The sequence below is a fragment of the Heptranchias perlo genome, chromosome 4 (assembly GCF_035084215.1).
Source record: "Heptranchias perlo isolate sHepPer1 chromosome 4, sHepPer1.hap1, whole genome shotgun sequence".
Lineage (NCBI taxonomy): Eukaryota > Metazoa > Chordata > Chondrichthyes > Hexanchiformes > Hexanchidae > Heptranchias > Heptranchias perlo.
The window spans coordinates 119,795,705-119,823,161 of NC_090328.1; the positions used below are offsets into that span (position 1 = coordinate 119,795,705).

General features: G+C 43.7%; 2 protein-coding genes across 2 annotated transcripts in view; one reads left to right on the top strand and one right to left on the bottom strand.

Annotated features, from left to right (window-relative positions):
• Positions 1 to 790: 790 nt before the first annotated feature.
• Positions 791 to 19,875, top strand: LOC137321247 (neuroendocrine protein 7B2-like). Its single transcript, XM_067983576.1, has 6 exons — positions 791 to 898; positions 1,307 to 1,526; positions 9,136 to 9,285; positions 11,367 to 11,479; positions 17,044 to 17,097; positions 19,142 to 19,875. Exons 2-6 carry the CDS (start codon positions 1,328 to 1,330, stop codon positions 19,238 to 19,240), a joined length of 615 nt encoding a protein of 204 aa, XP_067839677.1. The 5' UTR covers positions 791 to 898; positions 1,307 to 1,327; the 3' UTR covers positions 19,241 to 19,875.
• Positions 19,876 to 21,000: 1,125 nt separating this feature from the next.
• The window catches only part of smc2 (structural maintenance of chromosomes 2), a 54,067-nt gene continuing 47,610 nt past the window's right edge, over positions 21,001 to 27,457 (bottom strand). Inside the window, exons 22-24 of the mRNA XM_067983575.1 lie at positions 27,114 to 27,274; positions 24,576 to 24,723; positions 21,001 to 21,467 (exon numbers count right to left, since the gene is read on the bottom strand). Of these exons, the coding sequence (XP_067839676.1) occupies positions 21,282 to 21,467; positions 24,576 to 24,723; positions 27,114 to 27,274 (495 nt within the window). The 3' untranslated portion in view covers positions 21,001 to 21,281. The remainder of the gene's footprint in view (positions 21,468 to 24,575; positions 24,724 to 27,113; positions 27,275 to 27,457) is intronic.

Genomic DNA, 27,457 nt, shown 5'->3' on the forward strand with positions numbered 1-27,457 from the left:
GATTTAAGGTGATCGGCAAAAGATCCAGAGGCAACATGAGGAAACATTTTGTTTACACAGCAAGTTGTAGTGATCAGGAATGCACTGCCTGAAAGTGTGGTGGAAGCAGATTCAATGGTAATACAAAAGGGAGTTGGATAAATACTTGAAGGGAAAAAAATTACAGGGCTATGGGGAAAGAGCAGGGGAGTGGAACTAATTGGATATCTCTTTCAAAGAGCCAGCACAGGCACAATGGGTCGAAGGGCCTCCTCCTATACTGTACCTACTATGATATGATACATTGCTACCTCGGTCCATTGGGAGTGGAGTTTAGAACTATCTCAAGTCCATACTTTCTATCTGCTCTCTCTTCCAACAATTGTACTGAGGATAGAAATCAGGAATCATTCCAGGATCCTGCCCATTTCCATTGTTAGTATTATTGTGAGAATGTTATGAGTTGTGAGCTGATTCGGTCACCATCTTAGCAGCCACTAAATTGGTGATGGCAGCTGCCATTTTGTAATCAGCCAGCTTTACAGATCCTGCAGAGATCCTGCTGACCCTCACGGAGACATTACATAGACCAGTTAGTGATGAGGCAGTCTTTAAATAAATGTACACTGGCAGAGTACTTCACAGATAATAAAAAGGTACATTATTTTTTTTTAGTGACAGTCAAGCAGAGACATGCACTCATCCCATTCTTGGTTGCTGCATTGGTAAAAACAAATGGAAAATTCACTTCATGCACCAGCTGGGCCTCTAGACAAGTGATGTCACTGACCTGCTGCCTAGGCAACAGCAAATGAATTATTCACAGCAGATAAAAGAAGCCGGCTCAGAGCTGCGGAAATAATACTCCCATCTGTTTTTCAAAGACCACATTTGCCAAGCTACCATACCTGCTCAAAAGGTAAGTCCGTCTGTCTGACACATTTTGTAAATGTTTAATTCTAAACAGAGATACATCTTATGGTAAGAGAATCAGGCTACTAAAAATATAAACCCAATGTTGCAGTAACTGCTTTAAATGTATGATTATGAGTGATAAAAATACAATGGAGAGATGCATTTCACCAATATCAGCCTTGGTTTAGTAACATTTATTATGCTAATGCTGGACTATTCTTAGACTGCCATTTTAATGTTATGCTTTGTACCTCATTGGCCATCACAGTGCTGCTTCTGTTCTGCAGTATTTGATTTAACGATATTTAATTTCAAATGCTTGTTGTGAATGTTGTAGATAGTGAGTGAGAGTGGTTCTCCCACGTACCGGTTGTCTGCCGGTCATATCTCCCCTCTCTCTGCCTGCCTGCAGGTTGCCGTGCCCTCGGCTATCATGTTCAAGGCAGTGATGCTGGCAGCGCTCGGGTTGGCTCTATCTTCAGGTCACAGCTCCCGGGATCCAGACAAGGTGACTGAAGCAGACATTCAACGGCTGCTGCACGGAGTCATGGAGCAGTTAAGCATTGCTCGGCCCCGAGTCGAGTATCCGGCCCACCAAGCAACCAATCTGGTTGGACCACAGAGCATTGAAGGTAATGGGTTCTATCAATATTCTGGAGACCGCTGTGTTGTGTACAGGTACCTACGGATCTTTTTATTGTTTTGATTTGCAGAAATAAAAGTAAATCCCAGAAAATATGAATGTAACATCAGATAACAAAAAAAATTATTCTTACTGTAGCTATACCTTTTATTGAAGAAACTTAAAAGATTGTAATACCAAAACTTGTATTTATAATACAGCTGAAATAGTGAGGTAGTCCTGCCACTTTATAAATCATTGGTGCAGCCACACTTAGAATATAGTTTATAGTTCTGGACTCCAAACCTTTCTATGAGACCCACCTATTGCTTCCTAAATCTCCTTTCCATTCAGCTCTTGATCACTCAACTACCATTTTTGGCTCACACGCTAGCTGACATTGTTAACGGTTCCCTTCCCACAAAAAAATCCTTCTGTCCTTCAAAACCCCATCTGTCTTCTCTTAATTATCGTCCCCATCTCTAACTTCCCTTTCCTCTCCAAGGTCCTAAAGCGTGTTGTTGCATGGTTCTACTCCTACTAATCTGGATGCAGCCAACACAGCTCTAGTGATGGCTTCTCTTCCCTCCTTTGCACTGTCACCTCAGGAGTCTCTCAAGTATCTGGTCTTTGGCCTCGTCCATTTTTCTCATCGTACCCCGCCCCTCGGTGACACCATCAAGCAGCCATGGAGTCAGCTTCTGTATGTATACTGACAAAACTCAGTTCTACTTCGCCCCCTCTTATCTCGTCCCCACAACCACTTCAGTGCTGTCCGACTACCTGTTTAACATCAAGTCTTGAATGTATCACAACTTCCTTCAAGCTAAAGTGAGCACGGCCAAAGCCGTGGGTTTTAATGGGTGACTAGGGAGAGACCGTTTCCTCTGGTTACAGAGTGAGTACGAGGGGTCATCGATTTAAAATTGTCACTGAGAGAGGTTAGGAGAAATTTCTTTACACAGAGAGTTGGAATGCTTTTCCACTGGGAGTAGTTGAGGCAAAGGCCACTCCGTCTTTTAAGGGAAGAGTAGGTAAATATTTGAAGCAGAAGAAGATGTGGGGTTATGGAGAGAGCATGGAACAATGGGAATAGTTTGGGATTTCTCCAGCAAAAAGCCAACGCAAACACAATGACCTCCTGCTGGGCTGTAAACTTCGATGGTTCAAAGTACTAAATGGTATAAGATAACCCTATGTTATTGCTTCAAAGTACACCAAGAAAGGAGGACCAAAGAAAATGAAAGGAAATTAATGGAAATTTATGAGATATCAAAGAAAAAATTGTTTTTATTCAAGAGTGAAAAATATTTGGAATAATCTACCAAGCAAGGTAAATAAAGTGAAAAACGCTGGGGTTATTCAAAATACAATGAGATGACGGGAGAAGTGGTGCACTTAAGGGATGAGATTTAATTGCCTTTTCTCATCCCTGACTCTTCTTATGTTAATGCAAAGGTCTTCTAGCTGGTCATGAACCGACAACATCTGCTCACCTAAACAGGGCAACTGATGATAACACAAAGCAATTCCTTTGAAAAAGTAAACCAGCTGCCCTACCCGTACACATAGACAGTGCAGGCACCACCTCTAAATATATGTTGTTTCAGACAAAAACACAAGAAATATCAAGATCCATTTTCATTAATAAGGACGTCAAATCCTTGTCTGTGTCATCTCTATTTTAGTCAAAGAATCACAGATTTCACATTTGCACCCTTGAGTGATAAAAATACAATGGAGAGATGCATTTCACCAATATTAGCCTTGGTTTAGTAACATTTATTATGCTAATGCTGGACTATTCTTAGACTGCCATTTTAATGTTATGCTTTGTACCTCATTGGCCATCACAGTGCTGCTTCTGTTCTGCAGTATTTGATTTAACGATATTTAATTTCAAATGCTTGTTGTGAATGTTGTAGATAGTGAGTGAGAGTGGTTCTCCCACGTACCGGTTGTCTGCCGGTCATATCTCCCCTCTCTCTGCCTGCCTGCAAGAGCATTGCTTTCACGATATTACTTGTCAAATGTTTTATTGTTAGGGAAGGGAGAAGAGCTAGAAATTCCATGATTCATTTTCAACTCATTAACGCCGTGCCTGATGTGACAGAGATCTGTGTCAATGCAGTGTAGGTCAGTGCCCCGTGCATTTGTAAACAAGTGAAACAGGGTTCAGCAAAGAATCTTTCATGAACACAGTGAGCTTTTAAATATGACAGTATGAATGCAAGTGCCATCACTCCTTAATGCTGATGCTGCAGAAAAATCTCTTGATAAAATTCGATATGAAATTGGCCCTTAAAATGATCATTTTGTTTCTGTTGTTCACCTCCACTAATCAGTGGGGAAAAATGTTTTGCACCTGCTCCTGGCACCGTGATCAAAAAGAGATCATAGAGCGCCATTCTCTTGTATCCTTGACTGTGTGAGAAAAGGGAGTCGAGCCATTCTGAGTTCACCTTTAATATCCCCCAGAACATAATGATCTGAAGAAATTGAGTCCAAAACTCGAACTGATGAACGTGAATTTTGAATGTTAAGGTCCCGCTCATTGAAAGATCAAGTAAAACGAGATTAGAGTCCGAATCTGAAGATGGTGTTATAGGAACATAGGAACAGGAGTAAGCCATTCAGCCCCTCAAGTCTGTTACGCCATTCAATCAAGTCATGGCTGCTCTGTATCTTAACTCCCGCCGTGCCTCCATATCCCTTAATAGCCTTGGCTAGCAAAAACCTATCGATCTCAGATTTCAAATTATTAATTGAGCTAGCATCTACTGCGTTTTGTGGGAGAGATTTCGACACTTCTACCACCCTTTGCGTGAAGAAGTGTTTCCTAACGTCTCTCCTGAATGGCCTGACTCTGATTTTAAGGTTATGTCCCTTTGTCCTGGACTCCCCCACCAGTGGAGAAAGTTTCTCTCTATCTACCCTATCAATTCTTTTCAAAATCTTAAAAATCTCAATCAAATCACCTATATTCCAGGGAATACAAGCTTAGTTTATGTAACCTCTCCTCATAATCTAACCCTTGTAACCCTGGTAACATTCTGGCAAATCTGTGCTGCACTCCTTCCAAAGCTAATATATCCTTCCTAAGGTGCGGTGCCCAGAACTGTACACAGTACTCCAGGTGTGGTATAACCAGGGCTTTGTATAGCTGTAACAAAACTTTCTCCCCTTTATATTTTAGCCCTTTAAATATAAGGGCTGACATTACATTAGCATTTTTGATTATTATTTGTATCTGACCACTACATTTTAGTGATCTGTGTACATGGACCCCTAAATCTCTTTAGATTTCCACTGTTCCTAACTTTTCACCATATAAAAAATACTCGGATCTATCCTTTTTTGGTCTGGGACTTTGCAGAGTTTGGTGAACCCTCACAGCAGTAAACAACACAACAAACAAAAGACAATTTGCTACAGTTTGCATGACTGTGTAGCACATAATAATTTCCATAAAAGGTCAACTGTGCACTGCTGAAGTCCTAGTAAGCTTTTCTGTTAAGCCAATAGGAGACATTTTCTTACTGTATGTAAACAAGCACAGCTGGAGACATGTTATTTCTGTACTTGTGAACAAGCACAAATAACTGGTACCCTGAACTAACAGCCCATTACAGCTGGCATGGTTTCAGTCATCTGGAATAAATAGGGCACATTTAACCATTTAACTGACCGTCTGTATGATTTTTTTTCAAAAAATATACTTTATTCATAAAATTTGCAACAATACATACAATACAGTTGTCATATCACATTTCAAATGTACACAATACAGATTATACAATTTGCAGGTTACATCAAGTACAGTTCAATGAACACATTGGACATAATTACAGTTCATGACACTCTAGGATGCCTCATTGCATCACAATTAATACAGTTGATTCATTACAGGTACATTACATTTCATTACATCAATTTGAATTTTACATTCTGCCTGAGGGGTTTTTCCCTGATTTCAACCCCTCGGTATACAGTGGCGGGAAGGATGTTAGCTAACCATATGGATGGATTTATTCAACAAGGCAAGGGTAAAATATCAGCATCAGCCGTGGCTCAGTGGGTAGCACTCTCACCTTTGAGTCAGAAGGTTGTGGGTTCAAATCCTACTCCACAGACTTGAGCATAAAGTCCAGACTGAGCCCATAAACTCCCAGTGCCAGTACTGAGGAAACGCTGCATTGTCAGAGGTGCTGTCTTTCAGGTGAGGTGTTAAACCAAGGCCCCATCTGCCCTCTTAGGTAGATGTAAAAGATCCCATGATACTGTTTCAAAGATGAGCAGGGGAGTTCTCCCCAGTGTCCTGACTAATATTTGTCCCTCAACCATGTTTCCTAGAAAAGTACTTCATTGGCTGTAAAGTGCTTTGGGATGTCCTGAGGTCATGGAAGGTGCTATATATAAATGCAAGTCTTTCTTTTTTCATTTAAAGGCATAGGTAAAGATAAAGGCATCAGCATTGTTATGAAATGATGTAGGAAATTAGGCAAAGATACTTTTTAAAACAATGGAGACTTGGCATATTTTAGGTTGAGGTGGAGCAGTGAACCATGACAATCAGCAGCTAATGAGACCCTGTTGCTGTTGTTGCTTAATGTGCACTGCCTGTCCTCTATCACAGAAATCTTAGAGGACAGCAAGCGGGAGAGCATGGATCGGTCACTGACCTTGGACGAGCTGACAAAGGCCGTCCAGTCTTTCGAGAAGAGTAGAACTCCTACTGGAAGTGTATGGGGGTTTGCATCTGGCAGGCAGCATGTCAGAGGCATCATCACCCTCATCTACAAGCGGAAGGGACAGAGGGAAGAAATCAAAAATTGGCGACCCATTTCCTTGCTAAATGTCGACTACAAGATTCTGCCTAAGGCCATCGCCAACAGGTCAAGTCTGCTCTGGAGCGGGTGAGCCACCCGGATCAGACCTGTTCTGTACCCAGCAGGAAGATCTCTGATAGCCTTGCGCTGCTTAGGGATACGATGGTTGCGTGCAGGACGGGGGGTGAACGCCTGCCTCATCTGCTTGCTCCAGGGGAAGGCCTTTGACAGAATCTCCCACACGTACATGATGGACGTGCTCTCCAAAATAGGTTTTGGGGAGGGAATCCGCGATTGATTCTGACTGCTCTACTCGGACATCCGTAGCGCAGTCCTAATCAACGGGTGGGAGTCGGTGCCCTTTCCGATCAGATCTGGAGTCAGGCAGGGCTGTCCTCTCTTCGCAGTCTTGTTCGTATGTTGTATCGAACATAAGAAATAGGAGCAGGAGTAGGCTATCCGGCCCCTTGAGCCTGCTCCACCATTCATCAGGGCTGATCTCACTGAATGGCGGAGCAGGCTCTCAAGCCGTTTGCCATGTCCATGAGCAAGGACACAGGTATCGGTGGTGGGTGGTGGGGGAGGTGGGGTGGTGGTGACGATCCCAGGCAGCGGAGGCTCTCAGGTTAAGGCCTCCCTGTACATGGACGACGTCACCGTCTTCTGCTCCGATCAGCAGTTGGTCCACACACTGATGGGCATCTGCGACCATTTCAAGCTGGCCTCAGGGGCCAGAGTGAACCGAAATAAAAGCGTGGCCATGTTCTTTGGCACGTGGTGACGGGGTCCCTTGTCCCTTTCACCGTCAAGTCCGACTATCTGAAGGTGCTGGGGATCTGGTTCAGGGGGCCCCGGCCTGCACAAAGAACTGGGAGGAGCAGACCGCCAAGGCCAAACAGAAGCTTGGTATGTGTTTGGGGCGATCCCTCTCCATAACCGGCAGGATCCTGGTGATAAGGTGTGAGGTACTCGTGGTGTTGCTCTACATGGCCAGGACCTGGCCCGTTCCCCACAACTCCGCCGTCACAGTCACCCGAGCTATCTTCCACTTTGTCTGGAGGACTAAGGTAGAACGCATCCACAGGGCCACCATATACAAGCCCCCATTCAAAGGGGGAAGAGCGTCCCCAATGCCGCTCTGATCCTGACAGCCACCTTTGTGTGTGGCTGCCTCAGGATGTGTGTAGAGCCCCAGTACGCAAACACCAAGTGTCACTACGTGCTGGGTTTCTACCTGTCCAACACACTGAGAATGCTGGGTCTGACCACTCTGGCCGAGCAGGCTCAGGATGTCCCGTCCAGCTGGACCGTCCTCCCCCCACCAGTCCCAGGTGGAGAAGTTCCTGAGGAGGAACCCCTTCGACCACAAGGCCGTCACAGTGATCGACATGAAACGTTCTAAGAGTCCTGCAAGGAATGGAGAGGGTGGACTCGATCGGTTTCTTCCCTGACCAGACAGCCATTTGATAGAATGTCTCGTCGCCAGAACTGACCAACAGGCACCACGATGTAGCCTGGATGGTGGTGAGAAAGGCCCTCTCAGTGCGGTCCTTCCAACACACATGGAACCTCAGCGCCACCGCGAGCTGTCCTCGAGGCTGTGGCCGGGGGGGAGACTGTCTTCCACCTCCTGATGGACTGCCCCTTTGCGCAGAGGGTGTGGAGAGAGATGCATTGGTATCTGTCCCAGTTCATCCCCAACAGTTTGGTAACACAGGACGCTGTGCTGTACGGACTGTTCCCCAGGACGCACACTGAGACAGATATCACCTGCAGCTGGAAGACCATCAACTCAGTGAAGGAAGCCCTTTAGTCCACCCGAAACCTGTTGGCCTTCTAGCTGAAGGAGCTATCCACGACCGAGTGTCGCTGACTGACACACTCCACGGTCCAGGAGGACGTGCTATGGGACGCACTGAGGCGCGATTCGACCTACGCAAAGGCTCTATGGGGAAAGGCCACCATGTAAGGCCACCCCACCTTGTATTGTACACCATGAATCGTAAGAAATACTGTGTTTGAATTGTGATAATGAGATCGCTTTGTGTACGATCTGTAGTGTTTTGGTTTGAATTGTACTGGTTTTGAATTGTGATATTTACATTGAACAGCGTGTATCCTTAAATTCTATGAAATAAAGTGTATTTTGAAATTTATAAAAGCACTTCCAGCAGAGGTCACTAGATGGTGATCAGGAGTGGGAGCTATGGCCAGCATTCCATGCCTCATTCCAGAGATGCTGGAGACAATTACAGCTCCCCTGCCTCAGCCCCTACTAGGATCAGCTAACTCAACGCAGATCAAGCATCAAAGCTAGGACTTTCCTGTTCTTCAGGAAAAGAGAGGAAATGTGAACAATTGGCATGAAAACAAATATGATCTTTGTAAAGGTTAAGAAAATAAACACATCTGTGGATGAAGTTATATTTCTGCACAAATAAGTAACCCCCACACACACATGTAGAAAGTTCAATTATACTCTTCTCAAAACATTAGTCTCAGGAAGAAAAAAATAGAATGTGATTTTATTTTGCTTCAGAATTATTACCAGCTAAAGTCCTTTTCATGATTGTTAAAAAGCCTCTTCAGTGCACAGGCTAATCAGTTTAACAGTTTGTCTCAATATTTTGACTTTTTCTCCATTTCACTGCAAACATATCATTGCAATACGCTGGGCTGTGATAATGATTACTAATGCATTTTATATTTATTAAAATACCTATATGTCGGCAGAGTGTAACAGACAGATATTGCTGAAGCAAAGTCCTTTCTTCCCTGTGTTGCCCTCAGGAGGCGCTCATGAAGGATTGCAGCATCTGGGTCCCTATGGCAACATTCCCAACATTGTGGCAGAACTCACTGGAGATAATATACCAAAGAATTTCAATCAAGATCAAGGATATCAAGATCCACCTAACCCCTGCCCGCTGGGAAGAAAAGGTAATTCATATACCTTTTCTCTAGAGAAGAGAAGACCGAGGGGTGACCTGTTAGAGGTCTTTAAGATTATGAATGAGTTCGATAGGGTAGACGTAGAGAAGATGTTTCCACTTGTGGGGGAGACCAGAACTCGGGGCTATAAATTTGAGATAGTCACTAATAAATTCAGGAGAAAAATCTTTACCAAGCGAGTGGTGAGAATATGGAACTTGTTACCACAAGGAGTAGTTGAGGCGATTAGCATAGATGCATTTAAGGGGAGGCTAGATAAACACATGAGGGAGAAAGGAATAGAAGGTTGTTGATGGGGTTAGATGAAAAAGGGTGGCAGGAGGCTCGTGTGAAGCATAAACACCGGCGTAGAACTGTTGGGCCGAGTAGCTGTACAGTCGATGTAATTCTATGTAATATACATCATGAGAGGCTCTTTCACTTTCAATACAAATATCTAAACTAAACAACGATTGAACATTTATAACAATTACTTTTGTAACGGTCTTTATTTAACATCATAACATTTTAGTGTTGCTTATTGAACCTTACTGTTGATGTCAGCAAGAATGCTTTTCTGCAGTTCATCCAAGGCTGGTTTTGCTCATGATTGAATGTAAGATTTCCTATGTGTTGGTTCATATTAGTATCTATGAAATTGAAAACAGAGAATGGTATTTTTCTGAGCAATATCTATTCAGTATTTTGTAAGCAATCAACCAATGGCTCAACTGAGTCTCAGTTGATTAAGACAGGCAGTAGCTAAGCCATAAAGACCAGGAAGGTCTCAGGCTTGACTTTTTCCCTGGGGTGGTTACATCTCACTGTTCAGGGAAGGTCCTTACAATCCAACTGACCTGTATGGGATCGGTGTGAGTAATCCAGCACTCGGCCTGATCAATGGCAATCTGCTTCAGACTGAAGCGACCCTGACTCCACTAGACGTGCTGAGGAGACTCGGGCGTGCGGAGCGATCGCATTCCGAACTCGCCCTCGTTCGGACGGAATCTCTCATCGGTGCCGGGCCCCGAAACCTCCCTCAGGACCCTGCACCTCACAACTTGAGGAGTCTCTCGGAAATTCCCCTCCTGCCATTCCACTCTCCGCGGAGGGGTTTCCTGTACAGGCTGATCCTGCACACTCTACTTCCTCGCCTTCGTCTTCCATCCGGACACGACCTGGTGTGCCACCTTGCCGTCCACTGGAGACCGGGGTCCCCAGTGGAGGGCTCTCTACGCGGGAGTCCTCCCCTGCACCATTGGGGATCTGGGGCGGAGAGTGCTGCGCGAAGCAGTGCCATCTAATAGGTTTTTAAGTCATTTTACGGACTACCCAGGCCGCTTGTAACTTTTGCGGCCTGGTCGAGACCGTTTTTTTTCATATTTTTGTTTATCGTGAGAGGTTTGCAGCCCCCTCATCCGCTATTTAAAGGGGGGGCTGCTCCTTAACTTCTGGCTCCACTTCAGTCTCACGCTCCTGACCTTTGACCTCCCCGTGCAGAGTGGGGACGTAGCAAGTCGGAGGACCTCCTCGTGGATTCGCTGCTGGGCCTGGCCAAGGCGGTCATCTACGGGCCCAGGTTAGATGCGGCCCGTGGGGAGGCGGTGACTGCTCTGCCTGCCTGCCTCTCCTCCGCAGTTCTTGTCCGCGCCCAGGTGGCCCTGGAGAAGGAGCACGCGGTGTCCGCTCGTGGCCTTCCGCAACCGGTGGGCACCGCAGGGACTGGAGTGTATAGTGGACACCAGGTACTAATATTATTATTTAATTTTGTAAGTTTCCTATGTTTTATAATTAAGTTCTTATCTGTCGTTTGGTTTTTGGTTGATGACACTGGGGCAGCCCAGGGTCTCTCTATTAGTTATTTTAGAAAAGGCTTCAGACTTAAATTGCAACTCCTATTGAAGACTCTGGTTCATTTGGTGATGCACACTAATTCTGCCGTGCTTACTTTATCGATTAAAACTTTTCTTCAAGGTTGCCATTGGCAGCAAAGTAAATGGTCTATAAATAAATTGGGTTCAAACTGACATATGCTGACATCAATGCAAGAGATGATGAAGCACTCAGGAAAGTGTTATGATTGCTTCCAGCTGCCAATGGGTGCCTGGAACACACTCCTGACACGGCCAAATTCAGCAGCGAATACCAGGCCCATCAACACCTCTTTAATCCCGAGCGTGATTACCCAGCTAAGGGGAAACGGGTAAGCACTAGAATAGATTCTATTTCTATTTTATTTCAAATCCTGTCTGGACATTCGTAATTACACACATGTACTCTGCACATTATTTGGTCAGCTCATTTGGCTAGACTGATTTAAGTTGATCAGTTGATCCTCCTCATTGAGTAAATATTTTTATTGAAGTTATTCATTGATTAATCTGTTTAGGGCTCGAATTGCAGTCATATATTGTATAAATAATGTTATTTCAACAATCTAGCCGGTGACAGCAAGTTAAGAGAACATAAGCAATTCACATTTTTTAATTATATCCCATTGAAACTAAAAGATTGCAATAAATGGAACAACACAATGAGGTAGAGTTTCCGCTTTGGGCACAATTGGGAAATTGTGCTGGTGGGGTTAGGCATAATCACAAATGTAAAATCTTCCATGCAGTTGGGCAGCATAATAGAACGTAATTGTTTCTTTTTTTTTCCTTTCCATTAAAAAGTATTCCTTGATGTATTTAGGAGTGGTAACCTGTTGCAGTTTTATTAATACAGCTGAAAATGGGTTTATCACCAAAAATAAGCATTTTTAATAAGGGTGACCTGTGAGTAACCTGATTTAAAATCACTGAAAATGACCATTTAATAGTTTCATTGGTGTAAGTTAATCAGTTTCTTAGTAAATTAAATGTTTTGAATGAAAAAACTTTTAAAACGTACCTACTAGTGCCTGTGCCCCGAAGAAAATTAGCGCAATTTGAAAAGCCTTCCCCAACCAGTGTAATCAGCAGAATCTCCCAATTTGCCCAGTTTTGTGGGCAGGGCCTGACCCGGGCAAATTGAATCTTGAACCAGCGTAAAAAATCACGGAAAACACGGATGTAAGTGTTTTTGGGCATAACACACTTGCGTTTAAAATCCCCCGATCTTTTGCGCTGGTTCAGCTGATTCCACCCAGATTGCACTGATATAACCAACGGGAACAAGCGGAAACTCGGCCCCAATGTTCCTACTGGTGGAGATAAACACAAATGCTAGAAATCTAAATAACAGAAAATGCTGGAAGTGCAAAGCAGGAGCATCAGCATCTGAAAGGGAGAGAGATTGACTGGGGTGCATTGTATGTTCAGCATGTTCTTATTAGTGCTTCACTGAGAATTAATGACAAATACATGCGGAAAAAAAATACAATTCACTTACCGGGAATTGATCTGTAAGATCAGCTCAATCCAATATCACTAATGGTTTGAAATAAGCATCAATCAAGGAACAAAGGCTGTTAAATGAAGGGTGTCTGGAAATCCAGTCAGGCTTTCATAGAATAGAATGATACAGCACAGGAGGCCATTAGGCCCATCATGCCAATGCCAGCTCTTTGAACGAGCTATCCAATTAGTCCCATTCCTCTGCTCTTTCTCCATAGCTCTGCAAATTTTTCTCTTTCAAGTATATATCCAATTCCCTTTTGAAAGTTATCATTGAATCTGCTTCCACCTGCCTTTCAGGCATCTAGATCATAACTCGCTGTGTAAACAAATGACTCCGCATCTCATCTCTGGTTCTTTTGCCAGTTACTTTAAATCTGTGTCCTCTGGTTACCAAACCTTCTGGAAACAGTTTCTCCCTATTTCCTCTATCAAAACCCTTCATAATTTTGAACATCTCTATTAAATCTCCTCTTAACCTCTGCTCGAAGGAGAACAATGCCAGCTTCTCTCGTCAGCTTCACAATACAACAAAAAGAAAGTTCATTGCTGCTATTTTTCAGTAGAGCTAGGTATCCAAAATGTTTCTCTAAGTGCACCAGAGTTCCATGGTCAATAAATTAATAATTAGAATATAAAACACCAAATTCAAGGAGTATTTTATGTTGAAATAGTCAGTATATAATACTTTTACCAGTTAGATATTTTATATATCAAGAATTTTTGTCAAGGCCAATAAAAATTGAAAGCATAAAAGCCACAGGTAGTGTAAAGCCTATCAACATAGCAGTCCCCAGACCTCTGTGTGCTGGTTGTCTGTTCCATGCTTACATTTTTGCTACCACTGTTCCCCACACTCCTTGTCTCCACTCCTGCTGCTCCCCACACTCCTTATCTCCACTCCTGCTCCCCACACTCCTTGTCTCCACTCCTGCTGCTCCCCACACTCCTTGTCTCCACTCCTGCTCCCCACACTCCTCGTCTCCACTCCTGCTCCCCACACTCCTCGTCTCCACTCCTGCTCCCCACACTCATCTCCACTCCTGCTCCCCACACTCCTCATCTCCACTCCTGCTCCCCACACTCCTCATCTCCACTCCTGCTCCCCACACTCCTCATCTCCACTCCTGCTCCCCACACTCCTTATCTCCACTCCTGCTCCCCACACTCCTCATCGCCACACCTGCTCCCCACATTCCTTATCTCCACTCCTGCTGCTCCCCACACTCCTTGTCTCTACACCTGCTGCTCCCCACACTCCTTATCTCCACTCCTGCTCCCCACATTCCTTATCTCCACTCCTCCTGTTCCCCACACTCCTTATCTCCTCTCCTGCTCCCCACATTCCTTATCTCCACTCCTCCTGTTCCCCACACTCCTCATCTCCACTCCTGCTCCCCACACTCCTCATCTCCACTCCTGCTCCCCACACTCCTTATCTCCACTCCTGCTCCCCACATTCCTTATCTCCACTCCTCCTGTTCCCCACACTCCTCATCTCCACTCCTGCTCCCCACACTCCTCATCTCCACTCCTGCTCCCCACATTCCTTATCTCCACTCCTCCTGTTCCCCACATTCCTGATCTCCACTCCTGCTCCCCACATTCCTTATCTCCACTCCTGCTCCCCACATTCCTTATCTCCACTCCTGCTCCTCACACTCCTTATCTCCACTCCTGCTCCTCACACTCCTCATCTCCACTCCTGCTTCCCACATTCCTTATCTCCACTCCTGCTCCTCACACTCCTCATCTCCACTCCTGCTCCCCATACTCCTCATCTCCACTCCTGCTTCCCACACTCCTTATCTCCACTCCTGCTCCCCATACTCCTCATCTCCACTCCTGCTTCCCACATTCCTCATCTCCACTCCTGCTCCCCACACTCCTCATCTCCACTCCTGCTCCCCACATTCCTTATCTCCACTCCTGCTCCCCACACTCCTTATCTCCACTCCTCCTGCTCCCTACACTCCGACTCCCCACACTCCTCATCTCCACTCCTCCTGCTCCCCACACTCCTTATCTCCACTCCTGCTCCCCACACTCCTTATCTCCACTCCGACTGCTCCCCACACTCCTTATCTCCACTCCTCCTGCTCCCCACACTCCTCATCTCCACTCCTCCTGCTCCTCACACTCCTCATCTCCACACCTGCTCCCCACACTCCTCATCTCCACTCCTACTCCCCACACTCCTCATCTCCACTCCTTATCCTCACACTCCTCATCTCCACTCCTTATCCTCACACTCCTCATCTCCACTCCTTATCCTCACACTCCTCATCTCCACTCCTCCTGCTCCCCACACTCCTCATCTCCACTCCTGCTCCCCACACTCCTCATCTCCACTCCTTATCTCCACTCCAGCTCCTCACACTCCTCATCTCCACTCCTCCTGCTCCCCACACTCCTCATCGCCACACCTGCTCCCCACACTCCTTATCTCCACTCCTGCTCCCCACACTCCTCATCTCCACTCCTGCTCCCCACACTCCTCATCTCCACTCCTGCTCCCCACACTCCTCATCTCCACTCCTGCTCCCCACACTCCTCATCTCCACTCCTGCTCCCCACACTCCTCATCTCCACTCCTGCTCCCCACACTCCTCATCTCCACTCCTGCTCCCCACACTCCTCATCTCCACTCCTGCTCCCCACACTCCTCATCTCCACTCCTGCTCCCCACACTCATCTCCACTCCTGCTCCCCACACTCCTCATCTCCACTCCTCCTGCTCCCCACACTCCTTATCTCCACTCCTCCTGTTCCCCACACTCCTTATCTCCACTCCTGCTCCTCACACTCCTTATCTCCACTCCTACTGCTCCCCATACTCCTTATCTCCACTCCTACTCCCCACACTCCTTATCTCCACTCCTGCCCCCCCACACTCATCTCCACACCTCCTGCTCCCCACACTCATCTCCACTCCTCACACTCATCTCCACCACTCCTGCTCCTCACACTCCTTATCTCCACACCTCCTGCTCCCCACACTCAACACCACTCCTGCTCCTCACACTCCTCCTGCTCCTCACACTCCTTATCTCCACTCCTGCTCCTCACACTCCTCCTGCTCCCCACGCTCCTTAGCTCCACTCCTCCTGCTCCCCACGCTCCTTATCTCCACTCCTCCTGCTCCCCACGCTCCTTATCTCCACTCCTCCTGCTCCCCACGCTCCTTATCTCCACTCCTCCTGCTCCTCACACTCCTCATCTCCACACCTGCTCCCCACGCTCATCTCCACACCTCCTGCTCCCCACACTCCTTATCTCCACTCCTGCTCCTCACACTCATCTCCACACCTCCTGCTCCCCACACTCCTTATCTCCACTCCTCCTGCTCCCCACGCTCCTTATCTCCACTCCTCCTGCTCCCCACGCTCCTTATCTCCACAACTCCTGCTCCCCACGCTCATCTCCACACCTCCTGCTCCCCACACTCCTTATCTCCACTCCTCCTGCTCCCCACGCTCCTTATCTCCACTCCTCCTGCTCCCCACGCTCCTTATCTCCACAACTCCTGCTCCCCACGCTCATCTCCACACCTCCTGCTCCCCACACTCCTTATCTCCACTCCTGCTCCTCACACTCATCTCCACTCCTCACACTCATCTCCACTCCTTCTGTTCCCCACACTCCTCATCTCCACTCCTCCCGCTCCCCACACCCCACCCTGCCTAATCTCCACCCCTGCACTTTCTTTTTATCTCTGGTGTTCCTTATTCTCCACATCTTTACCGGATTGTTTTTCTCTCAATACTTGCACATTTGAACTATATTTTCTCCACTGCTAAATTTTACATCTTGAACTTTGCAGGCCTATTGGAAAAGGATGCTCCCCAAAGTGCAAGTAGCCAAACCTAAAAATGGAGTAAATAGTTTAATTGTGAAAGTAGGCAAACTAGAAAATGCTGGACTGAGGTTTCATGGGCTGGGAACGGATACAAAGGAATAGTCCCAAGCCACTCGTGCTCAAATGTAGAACCTGGTTGAAGTGGCATTATATGATCTATCCTCTCAGCTGGGAAGGGTATTCCAAACTTAAGATTCAATAAGTAGGTTCACTCATGTAATTTGCTTTTTACATTATTGGTGCATTTATTATATGGTTTTCTAAACTGCTGCCCTTCAATTATCTACTGTTCTGCCAAGCTACCAGTAGTGACTCATCATGAGCTACAGCTGTTATTCCAAAATGTATTGTAAACATAAATGATAAACTGGCTTACAACACTAGAATAAATATTTATAGTAGTTGCTATGTTAACTTGCAGTCATTGCAAGGAATACAAAAACAATCTGGGCTTTTACACATCTTTATCATCTCTTACAGACAATATGTTGTGCTAAATATGTTTAAACTTGTGTTTAAATTCCTTCACAGAACAAGAACATGATGTACGGAAATGTGAAAGGTGCAGCAAGGAGGAGGAAAAGGGTAATGTTTTGCATTTTCTTTTCTGTAGTTGGTTTATATAAATTTTTATTCCATTCACTGATCGAAATATGATTTTCCATAATGTCCAAAAAGGCCTTTTTATTTTTTCAAATATCAAAAGTACATTTTGAAAAATATTTACACAAAATAAGATTTTTTTTAAAAAAAGCACAAGGGGGACCAGGTGATACAATGAATCTACTCATTGTCCCTTTACCTTTTGATTTAAACCCAGCCCAACCTGCTGGGATGAAAGTCTCTCTGCTGCCAACTGATTATTTCTCCAGCAAAATACAGTGAATGGAGGATAGTTATATAATACAAATTACATGCATAACATCAATCCCAGTCACTTACAGCAGTGGGGGCTCCAAGCGTGATTGACAGGAGAATTACCCAATCATCTCCATTCTGACCGGGAATAGTGGTGTCACTATATGCAGCCATGAAGTTAGGCAGTCTCAACCCAATCAATCACTACAGGGCTATAAAGGGGGGAAAAAACCTTCAAAATGCTGCAAATCAGAAATAAAAAGCATAAAATACTAGAAAAACACAGGCGATCAGTCAACATCTGTTAAGAGAAACAACAGATTATGATGTTCCAGGCCTGTACCCTTTGTTAGAACTGGTAATTTACAGATGCTGATTGATATTACCCACACCAGCATTGTTTGATGGTGTTCATGGTTGTTTTACATCCAAGAATATCAAGGTGACAGCTCACCCCCACCTTCTCAAGGGCAACTATGGATGGGCAGTAAATACTGGTCTTGCTAGTGATGCCTACATTCCGAGAATGAGTAAAAACAAAATCATATTATATGATACAGTTTTGAGCTTGGATATTGCTTTTTGACATTTACCTCAACTGAGTCCAGTAATCCTTACAGGAGTTTCTTTTGATTGCTTATACAGCACAATACCATTGGCTTGGAAAAGTCAATGAATCAGCATCTAAAGGGTCCTAAGCAGATGGCTCCATTTATTTATTAACTTTTAAGCATTCAAGTTTCATATAATTGCTCACTAAATATGCAGTCTCTAGTGCAGTAAATGTATAATGAATATACTTTTAAAATTTAAACTGATAAGTTTAAATTTTCTGCCTTTAGCAGCAGAATGGTGAATGGCTCAGGGATGCAGAATGAAATGAAATAATTTTAAATTAATAAAAATTCTGATATGCAGTACCATTATTCTGTATTTACTGATACATTCCTGCCCTCCACAGGACTGTATGGACATTAGAATTTAATATATAGCTGCAGTATTTTTGTTGCTTTCTGCAGCAAGTTGATTTAGTAGGTGTAGATTATGAGCACATTGATGTTTTGGAAACTTGTGCCACAAATTCACAAATTGTAGACACCTAACAAACAATCAGAACTTTGTACGGTCACACCTTTGGGATTTAAACAGGCAAAACATGTCAAAGCAATCAGTCAGCAAGCAATATTAAAAAATATATTTCAGGTCATATATTTTGGTCAATCACACCTAAAGTTCTATATATAAAATTGTTGATTTGCCCTGCAGGTAGGGACAAGATTTTTTTAAAATACCCATCTGGCTCTAATTTTCCAGCCTGGGCTAGATGCCTGTTTACCCCCAACTGCTAGTGGCAATTGTGATTTCTCATGCAAAATGTCCAATTGCAGCAGGCAGTACATACAAAGATTTCAATATAAGGGTGTACCTCTGGCAGAAACCCAAACATGATAACATCAGGCATTTGCTCAGCAGGAAATTAGACATAATGAAGGATAGATAAATATAGATAGATTAAAAATATATATCTCTAACTTGATACTGCATGTGTCGAAGAGCAAGTTGCTTCGCTACCCTCAGTCAAGAAAGGTGTATGATAAAGAGAGAGGGGGGGAAATGAACACCTTAAAATATAAATCAAAAGCACTACTATTTTGAAAACTGTGTTTTATATTTAATAGACTGCTATTAAAGACTAAACAAAATATATAAAGTTTAAGCAATACTATTTCAATATAGACATCAGTTACTGAAATAATCCTTTTATTTCCAGAGTGTGAATCCATACCTGCAAGGGAAGAGACTCGACAATGTTGTTGCCAAGAAATCGGCTCCTCATTTCTCTGAAGAGGACACAATTGCCAATGAGTAGATCAGTTACCAAATCTAACTCCACACCTAATTGCATAGTCATCATATCAAAGTTCATAAAGCTATGGTATTCACTGTTGATAAATAGCTAGCAAGTAGAAATATGGATGCTTTGTATCTCTGGCAGTGGTGGCAGCTTTGGTTTGAGAGAAATATTGCAAGAGTGCCTTGATAGTTGCAGTAACATTAATCAAGCAAGCCTCCACTACAATTGTAATAAAAGTCTATCTAACTTAATAATGCATATGAAAGTTACTGAAATATTGAATGGTTCTAATTTTAACTTCAGCAGTCATCTCACAGTTTAGATTTCCATTTCTCTGCACACTGCTTATCAGGCATATATTGAACCAATGCTGGGGGCGGGGGCAGGGGAGGGGGGTACACATTACAAACGTTAATGCCCAGAGCTTTAGTTCAGCTTCTTCACATCTCCAGTTCAGACTCATGCCTAGGTAGTAACTTTTGTAGTATGTCAAACCTCAAAGGGTAATATCTACTGAATGGGTAAAAACAACCCTCAGTTTTAGGTAGGAGCACATTAAAGGGTATGGAGAAATATTAGAGTGTACCATGTTACTATTACTCAATGTGGTTATGGCAACCTTTTCTGTGGTAATAAATTTCTGGTGAAAACATGCACACAATTTCTAGATCATTATATGACAGCTGCATTGGTGTACAAATGTTCAGGAAAGGTAGAATGATTTTTGTAACCATAATTCTATACAGGCTTATTCTTGGTCACAGCATAATTGGGGGAAGGGGAGGGAAAACCGAATGGGGAGAAGTCATACCTCTTAACTCCAAGCAACTAGTTACAGAGCTCAGTGTTATTGGTAGAGGGCTGAAATGCCTAATACATCTCCATAGTCCCCAGCCAGAAAAATACCTAACATGACAAGAACCTGAAAAAAAAACTATCACCTTCAAGTTGTTCTTTCAATTATTATTATGGCAAGTGATTTTTACCTCAGATTTCCTCAAACTTGCATTTTCATTGCCTCCAGGGCTTGTGTGAAATTGCAGTACCCATTCAGCAAATCACACTACACACTGGAGTATAATTATATATAAATGCAGGTTGTGTATAACTCCTATCCCAGTGTAGAAATATGACATTAACCTAAAACAAAAATTTATGTTTGTACAATTTTTAAAATAAAAAGATATGTTATTGAGACGCCATGGTGAAAGACTAAGGTCCATAGAGCAGCCACTACCAAAGTGACAAAAAGGTAAATCAGGAGAAAAAAAATGAAGTGTCACAGTGTGGGTTTTAAATGTCTGAAGATTATAGGAAGGCAGCAAGATGTGGGCTGTAAGGAGTTCTATGGTTGAGATTGTGAGAAAGAATCAGTTTGAGTTCAATGTGTGATGAATCTTGATTTCAATAGTGGGGATGTAGGGATGAGAAACTAAGTGTATTTGGAACTTAAAGGGAACAAGATGACCACAACAGTACCGATTTTAAAAAAAGAGAAAGCCCCAGAGGAGGATTGCCCAGGAATGCGAGAGAAATGTTAGCGGAGCCTCTCAGATATGCAGTAGTATCAGAGTCTTGTGTAGACTTGGAGCTTTTATACAGTGTTGAGTAGGAAATAAGCAATTCATAAACTGAACATAAACTGTGCTAGGAGGTAATGAAGGTTAATCAAAAGCATGACTAATACTATACATCATTCCTTTACTTTCCTATCACTTAAAACAGAAGAATAGTTTTAAGTTTATATCAAAAGCACATTTAATTTTCAGCCGTCCCTCTAATGATTTAGCAGTCAGTATTTTTGAACATTGATGCATGAAATAATGTATACAATTTTTTTAAGTTACTGTTGTACATGAAAAGTTTACATAATTATAGGAAAAATGCAACATTCGAAAGGAGTTTATTAGAAATATTAAAAACATCAAATCATGTAAAAAAGTATCAGGAAAATATAAAAAGGAAAAGTGACTTTACTGTACAGTATTACATATACAGAAGACAGTGTGCATAGTTCTATACCGCCATTTGTGAGAAACTTGTGCGGGCTTTAGACCTATATTTGCAGTCTGTTCCTCTTGCCTTTTGTATTGTCTGTTCGACTAGGATGGTGATTGGGCGTGATGGAACCATTCTGGCTCTGAGCAAATCTTCCAACTGTTGATACGCCATCCACAAACTTGGTTTTGAACAAGACGTTAGCATTATTGAACATGCCATCTTTCAGCGACACGACGATGAACTGCAGGAGTTTTTAAAAAAACAAGTTACTTCGACAGGAAATTTAAAAAAAACAAAAAAAAGTTGTTCCCATCTCCTATTTCTCCTCCTCTACCCTGCCAAAAAGATGCAGAACAGACAAAATAACTACCAAAGTAACTAGCTGCGGGAGGAGAATGGAGTTTCACTTGTCTCAATTATAATTTACCTCGCTGACAACAGGCTCTGACTCCCAAGATACAAGGTAGACATTCAAGGGTTGGACCTTTGGCAGCGCAAGGGACAGTTACAAGGCTGATCCCTAGTGTTAGAGGTCTGAGTTGTCAGGAAATGAAGAAACGTGGGCTTTCAGCCTACAAAAGGAAACCACTGAGAAGTGATCGTATAGAAATATATATACAATAGCAAACAGTATGGAAAGGTAAATCTGGAAAACCACTTTAAAATTAAATTGAGGGAGCAGGAAAAGGGGACACAGGTGCAAACTAGTAAAAGATAAATTTAGGATTGGTGTCAATAATCTCTTCTTCACACAGAGTGATCAATACTGGAGGCAAGAAAAATTGACGTCATTTAAGAACCAACCTGAATGCTGCAAAGAGACGACTTTGGGGTTTTTTGGATGGATGAAGTGAGATGGGCTGAATGGCTTTTCTCATCCATAATTATCTCATGACCAGCTATAAGATCTTCATAGTAGAAAAAAAACACACACACTGCTGTGGTCATCTCCTGTCTGAACTTTCCTCTTCTGTTCCTTCTAAGCTCCAAATTCCCCCAGTCTCTCCCCTTCACATTAGTGATGACCATTGCGCCGCCGCCCCCCCCCCCACCCCCACCTTTACCAATTCTCTAACTTCCCCAGCGTTCACAAGATAGTTACAGGTAAGGGCGGCCATTTGGCCCATATTAGTTCATCCATCCAGGAAGATTCTAATGTCTCCTGTTCAGCATCTAATTGTTTCTCAAACAATTCCAGGGTTTTTGCCTTCACCCTGTGTAAAGAAGAATTTCCCCACATCAGTCCTAAATTTACCTTTTACTGGTTCCAATTCATGTCTCCTTGTTTTACTCACTATTTAACAAAGTAATATTTCAGATTTACCTTTTCTACAAGATCTCCTCCTTTCCAGGCTGGAAAACAGCAACTTGCATTTATATAATGCCTTTAACGTAGTAAAATGTTCCAAGGCACTTCACGAGAGCGTCATTGGGCAAAAATTGACACCGAGCCAAAGAAGCCCAAGTTTCTCCAGCCTTTCCTCAATGCAGAGCTTTGACACCAATGATCAACCAAGTGGTTTCTCCTGCAGCACTGCCACCATTGCTCAAAGGTCTCCCTTGTGTCTTAGCAACCAGAAACATATGTTGTACCAAAGGTGTGGTCTGACCAGAAAACTATACAGTTTGACTACGACTTCCTTTGACTTGTATTTTACTGTTTTGGCTATGTAGTTCAACATTTTGTTGGACTTATCGATTGCTGCTCTACATTGGTTGGACACACTGAGTTCCAGCCTGCTAAGATAGCTAGGTCTCTTTCGGCTTCATCATGAGCCACTTCAACTCCATCCACGGTTGCTTCTTTTCCTAAAGCATCAAGTTTTGCTGAGATATTGGGGGTGATTTTAACCCCCAAGACCGGGTGAGTTGAGGGCGGGTGGGAGGTTAAAACAACTACTTTTTGGAGCGGGATCTCATGCTGGCTCCAACCTGCCCACTTCTGGGTTTAACCCAGGTGGGTTTGCATGTGTGTTGACAGCAGACACCAGGAAGGCCCCTCCACTTAAAGCCGGTGGGCCGATACTTAAAAGGGCAATGTACCTCATTGAAATACTTGAGGTACTTAAATGAATTTAATCTTATCTGTTCGGGTTTCCCATCGCTTCCAATTCACGTCAGGTGAAAGCAGGCGGGAATGACCAGATCCATGAGATGAGTGCCTTTATTGTGGGCCTGGAGGAGCAGGAGTGCTTCATCCAAGCCCAACGAGCTCACCTGGCGAGACAGGACCTCCACGATCAGCCAACACCCCCCCCCCTCATGCTGACTGGACCCTGAAATGTCGTCTACATCCCCCCCCCCCAACCTTCCCCTCCCCCCACCGATTTTTTTGCAGTGTCAATGATCTCCCTCCCGCCCCCCCTCTCTGATTTGCAGCTCCTTTCCCTCCCGACAGGGAGCCAGCCTATCAAGCTGGCTGCCTGGTACATGGGAAACCCAGCTCAAATACTCACCTTCAATTGAGTCGCGAGCGCAGATTGCAAAGCACTCAATTCGCTTTCGAGTTCCCCATGCGGATATCTGCGGACGCGTGGGGTGCCCAGCTAATTGCTGAGACATCACACTCAAGTCTGATCTTTCCTCACCTAACATCCTGACACGCTTTGCCAGCAGATGTTGCTGGATGATCAGCAGCAAGAACAGTAGGCAATTTGGCATCCTCAACCCAGTGACACTGAGACCAATTGAAGCACCTAACCCTCACTCTGACCGAGATCAGATAACTCAACATGGACATGAGAATCAAACCTGGGGCCTTCCTGCTCAGTTACGGAATGTAAAATTCAGCTGTTCCTTGGTCGCTCAACTGTGTACAGCAATCAATAACGAAGGCATACAGGAAGGTTCCACATTTGATCCAGAGCCTGTGCTGAATTAGTTGTTCTTAGCACGTGGTGGTAGGACCACTAAAAATGGCCTCAGCATCCTAGATCAAAGAGGGTAAAATTGGCCAGCATTACCACAACTGAGAACTGTCCAATAATCCCAATTGGAACAGGCACATGCTTAGCTGTGATGTTCTCACTGTTGAACAGCCCACCAACGCTCAAATACCACCTGTGCAAGGTTTTGGGGGCCTCAGGCATACATTGATTCCTCGCTGGGGCACGGTTCCATGTTTCAGGAATGGAGGGTGGGGAAAGAGGAATAAGGTGGGGGGGCAACAGCAGCAGCGGTGAGAGGAGGAGGAGCAAAGGAGCTGAGTAAAAGGGAACAAGAGAGGAAACGAAGTGGAAAGCAGAGATTGTAGTATTCAACTAACAAGTTGTTGAAAATTAAATTAGGGCAACGTCAAACTTTTATCTCCTCCTCACATTTCTTTTTACATTAACTGTACACAACATACCTGGGAGTGCCGGAAATGCGTTCGCAGCATTTGCCCAATGTTCTGGGTATGAGAGAGGTCCAGGGCTGCATCTACTTCATCCAGAATATAAATTGGAGCAGGTTTGAACAGCAGCATGGCTAGGATCAGAGACAGTGCTACCAGTGACCTACAGAATATATGTGCAGAACAAATCAAATTTTGTTAGTGTAATAGAACCTGAACAAAAAGAATCAGATGTCCATAGATTTTAAACTAAATATGCGTCTCTTCCCCATCAAATACCAGCCATTGTTTCTTTCATAAATATTCTCACATGCAGAGTCTTGGTTCAGGATTGTCAAAAGTACGTTTCTATGCTATTTAACATAGTGCTAATTTGCTTGAATAATTTTGACTTGATATGACATGACATGCTTGGTAGCACCATACCAAACATATACTGAGTAAAACTATGGGCAAAATATGCACAATTTAAAAAAAATAAAGTCTCTAAATTACTGCATTAGTGACTTTTTAAAATCATGACATAACCTGACACCATAAGCATATCTAATATTTTTTTTCCAAATCTGTCTGAGAAATCAATTGTTGTAATATGTATCTACACCAAGTAATAGACAACTGAAAGTTGATCCCCTAACATGGTGGGTGCTTTGGTGGCCTTTTAAAAAGTTCAGAGGAGAACTACAATGATTCCTAGCTTAAAGAACCTTAGGTGCTCAGCTAGGCTTAAAGAGCTGGGCCTATTTACCCAAGAGCATCGTAGACTTAGAGATTTATAAAATAATGAAAAGGGCTGGATTGCATGCCTATAGGTCCAGTTGTAAGGCAGTTCTGAGTAATGAGCCTCTGGAATGCATTGCCAGCTGATGCAGTGTATGCGGACTCTTTGCGTGCCTTCAAGAAGGAGCTGGACCGGTTCTTGAACTGGGGCAGAGATTGCATCACATAGAAGGTAAGTGGATTAACAGACAACGAACATGTAGCCTATGTGATCACCGGGATTGGTTTCGATCGCCTGAGGGGGTCGTAGAGCAATTTTCCAGAATTTGTTTCCTCCCTCATTGGCCCTGGGTCTTTTTCTTGTTTTTTGCCTGTTGCAGGAGATTAAAAGGCTGCGGGGGGAGGGGGAGGAATTGTCCAGTCAGGATGCTCTGGCCATCATGAGTGTGGGGCAGGCTTGATGGACCAGCTGGTCTTTTCCTGCCCAGCACTTTTGTACATTCGTATGAAATTAACCAGGGTTCTAACACCTGATTGCTATCCAGCGACCCTCACTGTAACATGTAAGGTTAGATGAGTACAAGGTAGGCCTCAGTTGGTATGCTGCCCCCTAGCAATGCTTACTATTGAGGCCCTAGGCGAGAACGTGGAGTAAACAACAATTCTACCAACAGTGAGGGAAGAATTGCACCCTCAATATTTCCACTGGATGGCGTCTGTCTGTCTCAAACTTCAGCTCTCTGTTTACAACCCAAGTAGTTTCCAGGTGCACAAGATCAGTTGCCAACTTCATTACCTTGTCCTTTCTGTATTTTTCTTATAAACTGTCTTGGGCACTAATTTTGTAACAAAATTCAAATGAGCATTACTGGAACTTTAAGTGCCACCTAATTGAGTCTGCTGCTCTAAATTCAGCAATTTATGAGTAAGGGCCCCAGAATACATTGAGCACTCAGTCTCCACTCATCCTGGCCGACAATGATCCAGGTTTCTTGAAACTACCTTTTGCTACCCAGTCACATCCTGAAAATCTCCAAGGACGCAGACAAGTGACTCAGGCAAGAACCTACTGGAAACTGAATAATGAAGCCAGGATAGATTGTGTACAATGATCATGAAGCTGTTGCAACAATGTTGAAAAACTAACAGTAAATAGAGGGATCAGGGGATGATTTTTCTTTTTTATATATAAATTAACATTGGCTAGACGTCAATATTTTCTGCTGGCAAAGGCCATAGTTTAAAAAAAGATTCTGATCAAAACCTTGCTGTGTGCAAATTAGCTACCCTCTTTGCCTACAAAACAACAATGACTATACTTAAAAGTAATTCATTGGCTGTAAAGCTCTGTGACATCCTGAGGATATGAAAGGCACTACATAAATGAGAGTTCTTTCAAAACAGCATCAGACTCTAGGATGGAATTTGGAAAGGCTGTTTAGGCAGAAATTCCAAATATTAGGAGTGTTTGAGAACACGGCTATGGGTTAAGTGGAGCTTGTAAACTGAGGAAAATTGTGGTCTCATATCAACTCTTGTACATAGACCTGCCTGTCTGCAGAGACGCAGTACACCAGTGTCTTTCTCCTCCAAAATTGTGGCCAAGTTGGTGCTTATGGTCCAGGCTCACACAAGAACAAGTAGGTGGCAAATTTTTACAATGAATTTTTAGGCAGAAAATGACAGTACATTACTGAGGAGGGAAACTGAGGTTTATAGATGAAAGATACTGGCAGGCAAGGCACCGGAGCTGAAAATTGGGAGAAAAAAAGCATTTACATTAAAACAAAGATAATTCATTATCAAGAAATTTAATAAAAAGGAAAGACAGACCTTTGACCTCCACTAAGTTCAGTAAGGTTCTCCTTCCAGGCATCTCCAAGGGCTACTTTGAACTCAACTCCATCTAGAACAGTCTTGCCCTCAGGAGGAGCCAACATAGCATTTGCTCCAGGAAGCAGTGTGGAGAAAATAGAGCCAAAATCTTTGTTTACCTAGATTAAATAAAAAGATAAACTTGGATACAGGAATTACATCAGCTAATATACCAGGGTCAAGAAACATTGGTTAAAATTAACTTGTTATATTAGCTACACATCAAGTTGTGTATTCTGCCCAGTCACAAACGGATGAGCAAATTAATTCAGTACCTCCACTTTACAGATTCTGTACTTCAG

Bases quoted from the DNA above. Each gene is read 5' to 3' on its own strand.
- LOC137321247 (XM_067983576.1), top strand. From the start codon at position 1,328: ATGTTCAAGGCAGTGATGCTGGCAGCGCTCGGGTTGGCTCTATCTTCA. The intron at 1,527-9,135 runs GTAATGGGTTCT...TGTTGCCCTCAG, and splicing joins TGGACCACAGAGCATTGAAG to GAGGCGCTCATGAAGGATTG. The intron at 9,286-11,366 runs GTAATTCATATA...GATTGCTTCCAG, and splicing joins CTGCCCGCTGGGAAGAAAAG to CTGCCAATGGGTGCCTGGAA.